Source organism: Cardiocondyla obscurior, linkage group LG07 (assembly GCF_019399895.1).
Source record: "Cardiocondyla obscurior isolate alpha-2009 linkage group LG07, Cobs3.1, whole genome shotgun sequence".
NCBI lineage: Eukaryota > Metazoa > Arthropoda > Insecta > Hymenoptera > Formicidae > Cardiocondyla > Cardiocondyla obscurior.
In genome coordinates, this window is record NC_091870.1 from 7417962 (window position 1) to 7431400 (window position 13439).

Consider the following 13439-nt stretch of genomic DNA (forward strand, 5'->3'; position numbering starts at 1 on the left):
ATAACTTATTCTATTAAAAAAATAAAATAAAATAAAATCGTACTTTCGAAGCTCAGAAAAAAGAAAGTACTGCGGATAGTTTCTTTATCTTCATCTTTCGAGTGACTGTCGTTCACGCTGAATATTTGAATGCAAAAATCTAAAATAAGCAAATTGCCCTACGAATTATTCGAGAACGTGTCCGTTGAAAATCTTGCCTCTCCATTGTGAAAACTAAGCGGTGGAACAATAAGCGCCGTTCTTACAGTTTCTTTGACTGTTAATGCGATGGTTACAACCTTTCGAAACTCTCCGGATTTCGACAGACTGCGGAATGCACTTTGTTTGACGGGAAACTCGATAACATTTTGAAATCCTGTCTCTCGCTATCTTTTGAAAATATTTTTCCCCGTTATCCGCGAGTTATCTGCGATCAGAATTGCGTATTTCTTCAAAAGGTACAAACACCGGTTGGAGATAAGCGTCGGGAATAAAATAAACTAACGTATCAAGCTACGTGTTTATTGGTTTTCGCCGGAGCTGTAAATCAACTCGATACTGAAAAATCATTGAACACTGCACAATCGAAGTGTAAATGAATAGAGAGAAAGGGGAACTTTTTTTTTTTTTTTTTTTTTTCCGAATGTATTTACCGCCGTGGCATAATCGCCAAGGAGACGTCCATGGATCGCGAGATGTCCCGACTTTGTTGATTTATGCTCGTTTATTCTCGCCTCCTCGCAATCCGCTCAAGATGAAATCAATAATTATAGATTCGTTATTGTAACCCCTCATTATTCCGACCAAGAGGCGCGAGAGTTTTTATTCCGAGCAATCGCGCGCGAGCTTCGCAAAGCTCCTTTCGCTCCCGAGAAGATTAGATTCGATCTCGCAAACGCTTTAACAATATTAGTAAGCGGATTGTATAGCGTTGCGCAACACATAATACCGCCGTCTTTCCTCGCATAATTATTTTTCAAATTAAATTCAAGATATTAAAGTCTTCGAGCAAGTGTTACATATCGTCGTCGATTTTTTGCTTTGTTTTAATAATTCCATACAATTTTTTTTTATTCGCACGTCCACGGTTGGGTTCCCCTTGCGACGTTTTACCTATAGGTGGACGTGCGAATAGCATCGAGCGCCGATGACAAACACACGAAAAGGAGAACGTTATTTCTATTCTGTGGAGAACTGGTTTTGCCATTGGGGAAGAGGTAAGCGCGCGCCGCGCGTGCCACTCGCGTGTGTCACGTGTCCCTACGCGGAGGTAACAGGTAAAAGGTAACAGGTAAACACCGAGGTCTAGAACCGCAGGTAGAAACGCTCTCCCTCGCCGCAAAGCTTCGCTGAGCGATCGTAAACAAAGCCGCGACGGGCATAAATTAAGCCGGCAGTATCCATACGTATTTCTGGCGCAATCGATTTAATTAATACTGATTAATGGCGCATTATTAAGTCTATCGGTAATCCCGGGCTGACTCTTCCTCTATCGCGAACGGCCGCGAAGGCGAGAGCCCCGGCGGTACACGTGAGCGCGGAATTCCACGTTTTTCCTCTTTCTCCTTCTTTCCCCGTTCCACGGAGTAGATTTCTGCACAATGTCCGATTCGCGGAAGAGGCGAGAGAGACGACGCTGCTTATTATTCCACGTAGGCTAGCATCGTAGGTACCTATATGCGCGCCGTAACCGTGGGAAGCTACGTATACGGCGCCGGGGAATGCTAATTTTATGCGAATTCATGGACTCGGGCTCGGGCTGCACCTTCACCTACACCGGCGCGCGTGCTTCGTGGCGTTGCGCAATAAAGTCGGCCGACGGATGTGAGAGAACGCGGCCGTTGCGGTTGTCGGTGTCACGTCGATGGATGAACGCTTGGAGTTCTCGGCACGATATGGAGAGATTTGTGTGCCTGTTTACGAGATCGTGAAGGAGAGAACGTCCTCCGGCGTGTACGAGATTTCGCGACACGTGCGTCGCGTGAGCGAAATGAACGTATCTCTTCATTAAGAAGCGCACCGCCGCCGTGATATAAATCCGCCCGGGCGAAACAGAGTACCGCTAAAAGCCGCCCCGCGTTCAGCGCGGCACGAGTTGGGCAATATTTCGTTTTCTTTAATCGAAAACTTAACTCGTCTCGAAGGGGCCTACGACGCACGCCGCGCGATTACACCGGCAATAAACTGGCACGACTGCGCGCGGTATTCAGGAATAGTAGGTGCCCCTCGCGCGATTTTTAATCGAATGTATCGCGAGATGAATGGGCGATTCGGTCCTCGGTGCGGTTTCTAAGAATGCCTCCTTTAACTATGAATATGCATGAGGTACCGAGGGAACGGGGAGAGGAAAGCCGAGATGCTGCACCCTTTATGGCGCGTCTCCCGCGGCTTCTACGAGCCGAGTTTTGTTTTTCGGTAATAATAGCGTTCCGAATGGAAGACGGAGGGTATGACGGCGCTTAAACATTTTATCAGATCATTTATATCTCATGAGGAGGCCATAAAGACACGCGCGGAGAGGGGCGTTTTGCATGGGAAGTGGCCGAAAACACATAGGAATTAATTAAGCCGCCGTAAATAGCGGACCTGTAGTTTTTATGGACACGCTTCGCCGATTCCCCCTGGCCGCCCTTTCGCGTTCGGGGGCGCGTCGTCGTGAACGGGGACAGAAAGGGGGCGGCGTGCAGTGACTTTTTGACGTTCGTGAGCGGGTGCAACGCTCCGCGACGAGTGGTTAACTGCAATTTGTTTAAAGAGATAACGAAGTCCAATCTCGATCGTCCCTTCCGACTCGGACGACTGCCTCTTTATGGACGATCGTTAATACGCGCGCCAACTAACGAGCGAATATCATGCCGTCTGACAACATAAATTTTAATAATTTTAATGTCGCCTCTTAATTCTCTCGAAGAGTTGGAGACCGTTAAACTTCGGGCATTTAATTTTAAATACGTCCTCGTCATTTCGCGAATTCTTTCACGGGATGAAGTCGATCGAAGTTGCGCAAGTTACGCCAATAATCAATAGCTTCTTTACGAACCCGATAATTATATCGTCACCAATATCTTCGCGATGCTGCTCCTTTCTTTCTCTCTCTCTCTTTTTTTTTTTTTTTTATGACCCCCGATTGCGCCGTGTTAATGCACATTCTTCACGCGTCGCACATGGCTCATATCTTGTGCGCCAATCAATTTAATTATAACTTATCATACACGGTGGCACGACTACCAAGAATGCACAATGCGGTCGCTCGCTCCTCCCCCACCGCGATGCAAATTTACCTTTAATATTGTTAATTACAGACCGCCGCACGAACTCTTTCGTTATCAACGAATTCGAATCGGCTATCTAAGACCTAAATCAAAAATGACAGCCATGACGTTTATCTCCAGACAGATTTTCCTTCGCTCAGGCATCTCTCGCGCGTTTAGCTTGACATGGGGTCGATCGAAGATTTCTGAACTTGATACGCGAAAACGTGGGACGGAGATCGTTTCTGGGTGCTTTTAAGATGGACATCTTTAAAATACGTTTTCGCGCCGTTAATTATAGATAATTGCGACTTAAGGACGCTTACCTAATTATCGAAATGTCAAATCTTAATAAACTCGAATGAGAACAGCAGAAACTTCGAAACGACGTGTTAGATTTTTACAAAAAAAAAAAGAAAAGAAAATATTTCAAGCATTCTATCTATTATTAGATACATATATTAATGAATATTTTTAATAATTTAAAACAACCCGCGTCTTATTTTTCTGGAATATCAAAAATATATTAGTCTTTATTCACTTTTCTTAATGTTCAGAATAAAAAGCAAAAGGACCTGTAATACCAGACCTGTCTGCCTTCCACTCCCTGTTGAAACTATCGTGTTGCTAAACAAACGTCGCGCTTCCTTTCTATTTATTTTTTAACTTCACCCGCCGCCACAAGCATGCCAGGGAAGCGTGTCATTACGGGAGCATAAAAGGAATCATCGATAAGAAAGGTGTTGAGAGCGAGATCGAGATACGCGAACTGTCTTAAACCGTATGGCGTTCAAGGTGCTAAGCGGCTCACGGGCAAGGCGTTATGCGAAACGTAGGATCATCGAAACGCAAAACGATAGACATTCGTAAACTATTCTTTATCGATCCGACGCACACAAATCATTAGCTTAGTCGTGAGTTTAAGATCGGCGAAACTGCACAATTATGAGATCAAGATGATTTTAATAGATAAAACAACATTAAATAAAAAACGAAATTAATAAAAACTTAAAGCGAAAAAAAGATAAGTAAATTTTAATATTTTAAAATATGTATCATTAAAAAAATATATATTGCGTAATTACATTGCGTAAAATTAGAAAAAAAAGAATAGAAACAATTTGCTTTTAGCTCGACAGTTTCTATCCGTTCCCCGAAATCGTTCTGTATCTTTTTACAATACCGACACTTCTCGGAGGCTAGAATTCGATCTGGTTCTGGGGTTCTAGCTAAAGTTCTCACACAGCGCGTCGCCTAATTTGAGCAGAGAAACTCGTGGCCGCAGGCAGCTTTTTGCGCGGACCACGAAGCGTGGAATTAACCGGTGCTTCCCCCTTTTCTAAAACCAACACGTAATTATCTCACCGGCGGTTGCGTTCGGCAGTTCCTTTCGCCCCGGCTCCCTTTTTCCGTCGACAGGTTCGGCAAACGACGATACCCGATATTTACATGGCAGGTGATATCAATTATCGCCCGTGAGCCGCCAATGCCCCGGAGCTGAGATTGCAGCCGAATCCAGGTCCCGAATGGTTTCCTCGCCAATTTGCTCGATTCGCGCCTACGTCATTTTTTTTTTTTCTCGTACCGCTCTAGTGCAGTTTGCGCGATCGTAACTAGCGGTTCTGATCAAGCCCGTGGAATCACAAAACTTGCTTAACGCATCTCGGTCATTGAGGAATGCCGTGTCTTCTTTCGCAATCTCTGCTCCACAATTCTCGACGGTATAACAGATTCTCGAACACGTATGTGGAACACAATGACAGAGAGCGAGATCATCTTCCTCGAAATGACTTTAACGTGAAAAATGTAAAAAATGGCTTTAATAGATGTGTCAATCAATACGTTTGAAAAGATGTATTATCATACACTGGCGAAAAAAAAATTGCAACTCCTCCGCAAGTATGTTGTCGAAGAAGACGGACACTCTTTTTTTTTTTTTTTTTTGCCTTTTTTCGAAACTGGGCGTAACATTCCGTTGCAGCTGAGGCAAACGGTGACTCGATAAGCACCGTGATGGTCCCCCGGGGCAAAAACAAATAATAACTCGGCTACGAAAGGCTCTCGGTTAGCTACAACGTCCGGCTGCGGTGCCCATCTCCCGCCTTATTTGCGAGGCGACTATCGCAATTTTGAAAATGGTTGTCTCATCACGAAGGGAGAGCCCGGTCTGGGACGTCGTCGATTACAGGGCGCGCCGCTGCTCGTCGTATTTCGGTGTTGGTTTTCGAGCCTTTTGTGTTAAAAAGACGCGCGTAATCATCCCCTCCCTCTCTCTTCAGTCCTCCCCCCCCCCTCTCTTTCCTGTCCCTTCAAGTCGATACTTTTACGGACACGTAGAATCGAGCAGGGCCCCAACGAGGTGGAGAAAAGAACGCCCATAGTCTGGGCTCCCCTTTCCTCCCTCCCCCCTCCCCCGTCTTTTCGCTCGCCCCGTGCCGCTTCCGATCGCCCCCCGAGGGTCCGCAACGAGCCGACTGGCCGACTTTTTGCCACGTCGCGAGCTTAGCATAGGGAATCATCAAGCGTATACTTCGACAACAGGTGTCGGGACGGCCGGTTTTCAAACGAGAGTGCGCGAAATTGCGGATCCGCGCCTCCGCCGGCGCCGAAGTCGGTCGGCATGAATGACTCCGCGTGCACGCGCGATTACGCGCTCGTAACCGCCGCGTGCGCTGCCCGGCCTCATTGCGCACTTTCCGCAACGGAGATGCGATTCATCCGAGGCGGTGTGACAGCTTTATTTAAGGGCCGGCGATGACGCGAATAAAAGGGCGAACTTAATCTCCGGGAAAACGATCGTTCAAGCGAGGGTCCGATTTATTTTGTCGATTCACGGAAATCGTAATTAATCCGCGGAAGTCATTTACGCGTGTAAGTAATCTCAGCTTTAATCTCGCGCGACGTCTTTGTACATCTCGACGACTTGAAATGAAAGAGCTTCTTTAACTTGAAACAATCGTTTCGTGCCGAGGAAACATCACGAGGCTTAAATACCCTGCTTTCGCATTCTCCACAGTTTAGTCAAGGAGTACATTTTTTTTTCTTTTTCTTTTTCTTTTTTTTTTTTACACCGTGCACCCTATAAATTCAAGTGCATCGAAGCAGCATCGTCGAAAAAAGAGTAATTTGCTCTGCGGACGGGAGGGAATTTTTCGGCCGCGTTACGCTACGGCGCGGAGGGCTAAACGCGTGGTTTGTTTTATGATTTATAGGGATTTGTCATTGCGTGACCGCGCGGCGCGGAAGGTGGGCTCGTTGTTAGCGCGACGCGCCGACAAAAGGGCGCGCACGCACACGCGCGCCCGCGCGCACCTGTGGACCATCAGGCGGAAATTGCGGACGCTTCTTCGGGCCTCAAGTATGTTTTAAAAAGATGCGATCTGTTTTTGCACGGCAAATCGGTTTGTCCGCAGAAACGTCCTTCGCCTTCGCGCGTATGCACGTGCACGGCACACACGCGCGCACGTCTACGAACGCGCGGCCTAAAGATGGGCTCGTTTCGGGCCGCGGCAGAACGAAAGAACGAGAGGGAGCCAGGAAGTGATTCGATGAGACAAAAAGGTGAAGGGTGCAGCGTCAAATTCGTTTCTCGGCAAAGTGGCAGCTGTGCCCACGGTCATGGCCATATCGGCTCTTGAATCGCGATAATAAAGATTGCACCGACGACGTATGTATTATTAATGAAATCGCATTAATCAATTTTTTTTCGTTTCGCTCAACTTTAAAATGCATTGCTCTCACGACTCGCGGTACATTTTTAACGTTTTAAGTATATGTATACCGCGCTGGACGCTCGTGAAGCCGAATCATCATCGTTACCGTCGGGAATGCATCGACGTACGCTGCTGCAGCTTCGTCGTTAAATACGAAGCCGGAGTTTAAATCGCGCTTCTTTATTTACCGAGTTAATTTATTGACCGATGACGCGTGATTATCTGTCCGTTGCCGTACGAAAGTTCTAACGAGCGCTTGTAAATGTAATTTTCGCCCGCCCGTAATTTTCTCCCATTAATACGCCGTGATAAAACTCCGAGAAACGGCGTCATAAAAATTGAGAAATAAAAAAAGAGAAAAAAAAAAAGAGAGAGAAGAAAAAAGAAATACGTCGCGCGACTCACGATTATATCGTGACGAGGACGAGGCGGAGGATCGACGGTGTCGTTCTCTCCCCTTCTATGGTCCCGTTTCACTTTGCATTTTCGCGCCTACTTAATAACGTCGAAAAGAGAAACGGATGGAAGCGAACGGACGATCGGGCAGCTATTAAGGCGAATCGTGGGGCTAATCGCTGTCGCTGATGGGACCGCTCCTCGGCGTCCCGTCGGTGAGTGGCTCGGCTGACACGTCAACAAGTGAAACACTTTTTAATCCGAAGAGCGTTTCGCCGAGAGTGCACTTAAGGACAGATGCGTGCAGTTTGCTACCGCAGCCCGCGGACGCCGTCCACCCGTGAGACGGATGACGGCGGAATGGATTTCTGATGGAAATGAATTCATTAAAATAAAATAATATATGGAATTACGCGGTTTCTACGTTAACGTAGCGGACGAGCGCCGTCGCGAATGCAGCGAGATATAGTCCTCACCCGACGAGCGCTAATTACGAGCTTCGAGATTACCTGCTTCCTAGTAACGAAGGTCTGCCTTTCAAGGGCAAAGATCGTGTAATCTAGAAGAATCGTTCCCGTGGACGTGGATTGACGTATGATTGATGAAGGCTCGCGGTGCCAAAGGACCGCCTACACGATTTTTATAATTAAAGACCGGAATACTAATAGTTATTTTCGTATCTTCGTCTAGCACGGCGGAAAGCGTAAGGGAGAGTTCGTATTAACCCACTCCCAGACGAAAGAAAGGAAGTATTGAATTAAATTAATTTTGTATTTTAATTAAAAAGCTTTAATTGATTCTTTTTTTTTTTATCAAAATAACTCCTTACAAACGCAAAAGCATTTCGACATATTTAAAACATTTTCGATAAGTCTTTTTCTAACGTAAAACACGAATATAAAATTATAACATTTCTTCGAGTTTCTCAAGTAAAATAAAAATTAAATTTGTTAGTTAATAAATATATGTTTCACTCAAAAATTAATTAATATAAATATATTATTATTTTCGCAATTATTTCGCTTTTGCAGACTATAATTGTTTTTTCTTTGCGTTTATGGGTTTTGGTATAGTGCTCTGAATATGCGCGTATTTCGGATTCTTTGCAATCTTTGGTTTGAATGTAGGAGATGCAATTGGCGACACAGTCTTTATACTTGATAAAGTCGTATTTGAATGATCCGCTTTGGACTCGCAGAATTTTTTAACAGGCGTATTGTTAATTTCAATTCCGCCAGTACTCTTACGTCTCTTAATAACATTTTCGCTTTGGATTCCGAGCATATTAGATGTTCCATTTGCAATGGAGGTGGAATTCGACTTGCGAATATTAATTGGTATTTTTTTGCTCGTAGTTGAAGTGCGATAGGAACTCGCGCTAATATTTTTCAAAGGCCACTTCGAAACTTGTGTCGTACCTTTATTTTGCCACGCTGTTGAATGCAGAAATGATAGCTGCAAAATAAATAGATACAAGTATAATATTTCATTGCATTTCATCACGATTTGTATTAATAGCGGATTATTCGACAGACATCTTAAAGTTGTACCTCTAAATTATTTATCTTCGCTATGATATCCGAAATGCACTTTCGTATTTCGTTCACTGACGATAGAAAAAGTTTGTTCGACAAATTTTCAACATTTGTAGAATTTTCGAAAGCATCTTGGTTTACTTCATTCCTTTGCTTTTCTTCGCGAACAAACGTATCAGATCTGTTAAAGTTGTTAATGCAAATCACAGGATTCGGCAGCGACCCAAACTGTATACATAAATAATAAATTTAAATTAATAATTAAAAAAAATAATAATTTTATTAAAATCAGAATTAATTTGCTAACTATACATTATTTAATTAACGATAAAAAATAATAATTTTAAAAATAACGAAATTTACCACATTGTCGTTTGGCAAACTAAAGAAAATATTCTCTTGTTCCGCTTTAGTGTTTTGCGAAGTATCGGAAACAAAAGAGTCATCAATAGATACAAGTTTGTCCGTTTGAGATCTAAATACAAAATTGGTGTCTTAATAAGAATACATTAATAAACGATCGTTATTACATTCTAAATTATTGAAATAAAACACGTACCTGTTTTCACTGTTCGATTTACATTCCACGGTTGTATCTGAAGCTTCTCCTCGTTCGCTTGAGGCATTTTCCGAGGATAAATTTAACAAATTTACATTAGATAGTTCTAACAGATTGCCGTTGTTAATGTTCTCTAAAGTATTATTGGATACTTCCTTTTTCGTTATAACGTCGTCGAACCCCTTCATCTCAAACGTGTTAAGCACATGACGTGTAGCGAAAACTATTTGCTCCGAAGTTAAAGGATTGCTAGCATCCGACGAATTATTCTAAAATATATGTAACGAATACAAATTATATAAAAGTTTCCGTTATACGTGCGACAACTCGTACATATATGCGTACCTACGTGCAAACGGAATAATTTTTATAAACGCTACCGATTTTACTTTAAAATAATAATTGTCTTTTATAATTAAACCAATACTTACGTTCATGAATACAGGAGTTTTCGTGTAGAGAATAATTAAGCGCGTCAAGTCTTCTGCAAATTTTAATATACTCATTTTCGGTCTTGTACGACACGACGCGGATAATATGTATATTCTGGATGATATACTCAGGCAAACTAATTTCGAACGACTGCGACTTTGCAATGCCCTCGCGATATTTATATTCTTCGTATGTCGGTAATGCTATGTTATAAATTTTCTTACCGCGTTCAACGCGTTTCGATGGAACAAAGTAATAGATAATATTTTTGAAAAAAAATAGACATTTCGATATCTGGATCTCTTCAATTCTTTTACGACAATCGTGTCTTTTAAATAGTCTTGTTACAATTCTTTCTCCTTTAACAATTAAAGAAATTAATTCGTTTATTTAAAAGAATGTATAATTTTTTTCTTCTTTTTTTTTGTATTAATTACAATAATACCTGCATGAAAGTTTGCTTAAAAATTTACTCGCGTTAATGACTCGCGAATATTAAGTGATCAAACGTGCAATTTCGGACTTCACGCAAGTTACTTTATCTGTATTTGCGAGACTGATCGTCTTCTTCGCAACTCAGCTACTCTGCTCCCACGAGCCATCCTCCGAAGTAGTTTCTGAAGTACGATGTGGCCACTCCTCCGCTCTGCCAATTATTCCCTGCCACACGTCGGGCACTGATGGAGCAGCCCGCGAGAGAAGAGGCGTAGGGACATGATAAATCTCCCTCGGGGGAAAAACTAGCCGCCCAAAAATATATGCACACCGGAGATGGATGGGTGGAGTGCAAGGGCGGTGCCCGGGTACGGAGGGAGAGTTTCGTCTCAGTTTGTTCCTTGGGACTCCTTCACTGTAACCTGGTCCCTTTCTCTTCACCGTCCCCTGTCGCCTTCGCGTACGGCGTGGCGGCGCCTTTTTTTTTTTTTTGGTAAATTTTTTGGCGATCGAACGATTAGGGGAGGGCGGCGCTCGTCAGTCAACTCGGTATATGAAGCTTCGGCGTATGCAGATACGCGCGTCGCCACTCTTCTCGGGCGACTTAAAAATAAAGTTGTACGGGCGATAAAATCCAACAAAGTGTTCGACATCGAGCCAGCTGCTCGCCGTGAGCGCGTGCGGTACATTCCAGCGGGAGACGGTGAGTTCGTGATTAATAAAAGTCGTCGCGATTGTTGAAAGGGAAATTTAGAGTTCTTGAAGGAAGTTTCAAGTCTTTTTTTTACTTAAAAAATTAAGTAATCATTATAAATCTAATTTTACGCAAGTTCTCGGCGTCGTTTATTACATACAACTCCGCTGAAGCTCATACAGATTCGCATGGTTTTTTTTAATAAATTAGGGAAAAAGTCGATGTGTATAACAGAGAGAGAAAAAAAATTAAGTATAAATTTATACGAAGACTAATTTAAGGAAATCTTTTTAAGTAAACTGCAGACATACGATCTTATATGTTAGGGTTAAAAGCGCAGCTTGCAAGGCCGGTGTTTAGACGTTCGCGCTGTGGTTTGATCCTAGCAAAATACTCTTCTCTTTCCATTCTCCAGTCGTTGCTTCCGATATACTAATTTCGACGTGTCCTTACAAATGAAAGGGTTCGTCGCATCTGCATCGTTCCGTAACGTCCTTCTCAAATATTTATTATCCCCGATGCCGGATGTTCCTCGGCCGAACTAGTAGGGATACCACGACACTTTGAAGGCGCACTTTCCTTCGCCGCTGCGAGCCGCTAATGCACGTGCAGCCGCGCATCCCACGCGAGATACGCCGGCGGTCGTTTGAAGTCCGAACATGTTTGAACAGCGGTCATTGTCTTGTCTTCAGTTTCTTCGTTTTCCGCTCTTCGTCGCTGCCCGCTACCGCCTTGGCGCAGACATTTCGTGCTCAGATAAGAAGCGAGTCAAGAGCCACGCGAAAAGCATTTTTTTACGACCTCGATGAAGAAAGATTTCGTGCGGCGAATCGAATCGCGACGTTATCGCACACGCAGGTACTTCAATGATAATGAATGAATACATCGCGTACCACCGCTAACATTTTCCTTTCGTCGCAGCAATTTTATTACGTGCCATTTCAAAAGAATAATTAAATACAGAAAAATCTCTCACCGCCGTTTGATATAAATTAAAGAAAAAAAAAATCGTAATTATATAATACCGAAAATTGCTTAAAACATCATCGTGAAAATCGTTTAACTCGACCGAACTAAGCACGTCTTATTTCGTGACCTAATATTTGACTTTCGCCACATTGGACGAGTCCTCCACGGTTCGACTGCCGCCGTTTGTTTGCAGTCTGCTTTCGGTTTCAACTCGTGCCAGGTTGATTTAGGATTTAAGGATTTCGACGTTTGTTATTCGACGATCACGTGGATAAATATACTTGAGATGATTCCTCTATTTAGGCAACCGCGGGTGGGCTTGTCTCAGTTATTCGCGTAGATCTATTCGCGAATTTGCGCGGATAAATTTATGCAATCGAAAATAAATATTCTTTTCATCGCAAACGTTTAGAATATTAATGGTAACAGTTTACATAATAAAGAGAAATTAATAGAAAAATTATAAGAAAAAAGAAGCAGGTGCTGAATGTAATAAATTATATATAAATATATATATATATATTTTTTTTTCAATTTATGACATTAAAAGTTAACTAATTCGACCGCTCTTCAATATGCGAACAAAGAATTCGATTTTTCGAGCGAAAGATTTCGAGCCGAAGACACTCGGTCATGAGAAAAAAGGAAGACTCGGAAGTTCATCGAAAGAACCGGTGGTATCCTCTGTTTGGATAGTCTTTAACTGACCATTACACCTGAATAGGCCGCCTCAAAATGGAAAAGGGCAGCTTGATCCTTGATCCGACCGGCCTACTTCCTGTGGAACCCGAATGGGTAGACCTTAGGGACCAACGGTCAATGGTAATAATGACGAATGTTCTCTCGCTGTGATTCCCGATGAGCCGCGTGTCGTTTCTACGTTCCTAACTGGTCTTACCTGATCCTCTTTTAAACGTATTCGCCGGCTCTCCGAGCACACTCGAAGAATCAAGACGCGCAAGAATCTCGGATCGCGTGATCGCAAAAAATCGCAGCTTAGTATCCCGCTGACCGCGAGACGCGATTTTTGAAACGGCTCGTTTCACTCTTACGAGGGAAATTAGGAAATTCATAGAATTCAATTTAATATAATAGCGCTACATGTGGCCGATATATTTGAGTTTAACCCATTTTTATTTTTACGTATTCGCGTGCCTTCCGATCGAACGTAGGTACACAATGAGAACATAGCTCGCCCGAATAAAGAACGTAAAACAATGCGCTTAGCGGTTTTTGTGCACACAATCGGTCACGTTTGCGAGTGAGAACTGCAATTTCGAGATAATGATGAGCGTCCGTTATGGCGCGTAGATTGTCGCTATTATCGTTTACGACGGAGGATACAATGTTGTATCGAGAGCAAGTGATTCTTCTAACCACAAACCACATTCACCTTGAGTGCATTAGAGTGCATCAGCTGCGCCGAGATAGAAAGTAACCTTCGATAGTATTAAAGCCAATTTCACTTAAATTATA

General features: G+C 43.2%; 1 protein-coding gene across 1 annotated transcript; it reads right to left on the bottom strand.

Annotated features, from left to right (window-relative positions):
* Window positions 1–8133: 8133 nt before the first annotated feature.
* LOC139104087 (uncharacterized protein PF3D7_1120600-like) lies at window positions 8134–10038 on the bottom strand. Its single transcript, XM_070659306.1, has 5 exons — window positions 9865–10038; window positions 9434–9702; window positions 9238–9349; window positions 8890–9102; window positions 8134–8794 (listed from the first exon to the last, which is right to left on the bottom strand). Exons 1-5 carry the CDS (start codon window positions 9937–9939, stop codon window positions 8372–8374), a joined length of 1092 nt encoding a protein of 363 aa, XP_070515407.1. The 5' UTR covers window positions 9940–10038; the 3' UTR covers window positions 8134–8371.
* Window positions 10039–13439: the final 3401 nt, after the last annotated feature.

What these genes read in the sequence shown, in the direction of transcription:
- LOC139104087 (XM_070659306.1), bottom strand. Translation starts at nt 9,939, where the DNA reads ATGAGTATATTAAAATTTGCAGAAGACTTGACGCGCTTAATTATTCTC. An exon ending in AAACTCCTGTATTCATGAAC is followed by an intron (nt 9,703 to 9,864) that starts GTAAGTATTGGT and finishes CATATATTTTAG; the next exon opens with AATAATTCGTCGGATGCTAG. An exon ending in GTTTGCCAAACGACAATGTG is followed by an intron (nt 9,103 to 9,237) that starts GTAAATTTCGTT and finishes TTATGTATACAG; the next exon opens with TTTGGGTCGCTGCCGAATCC.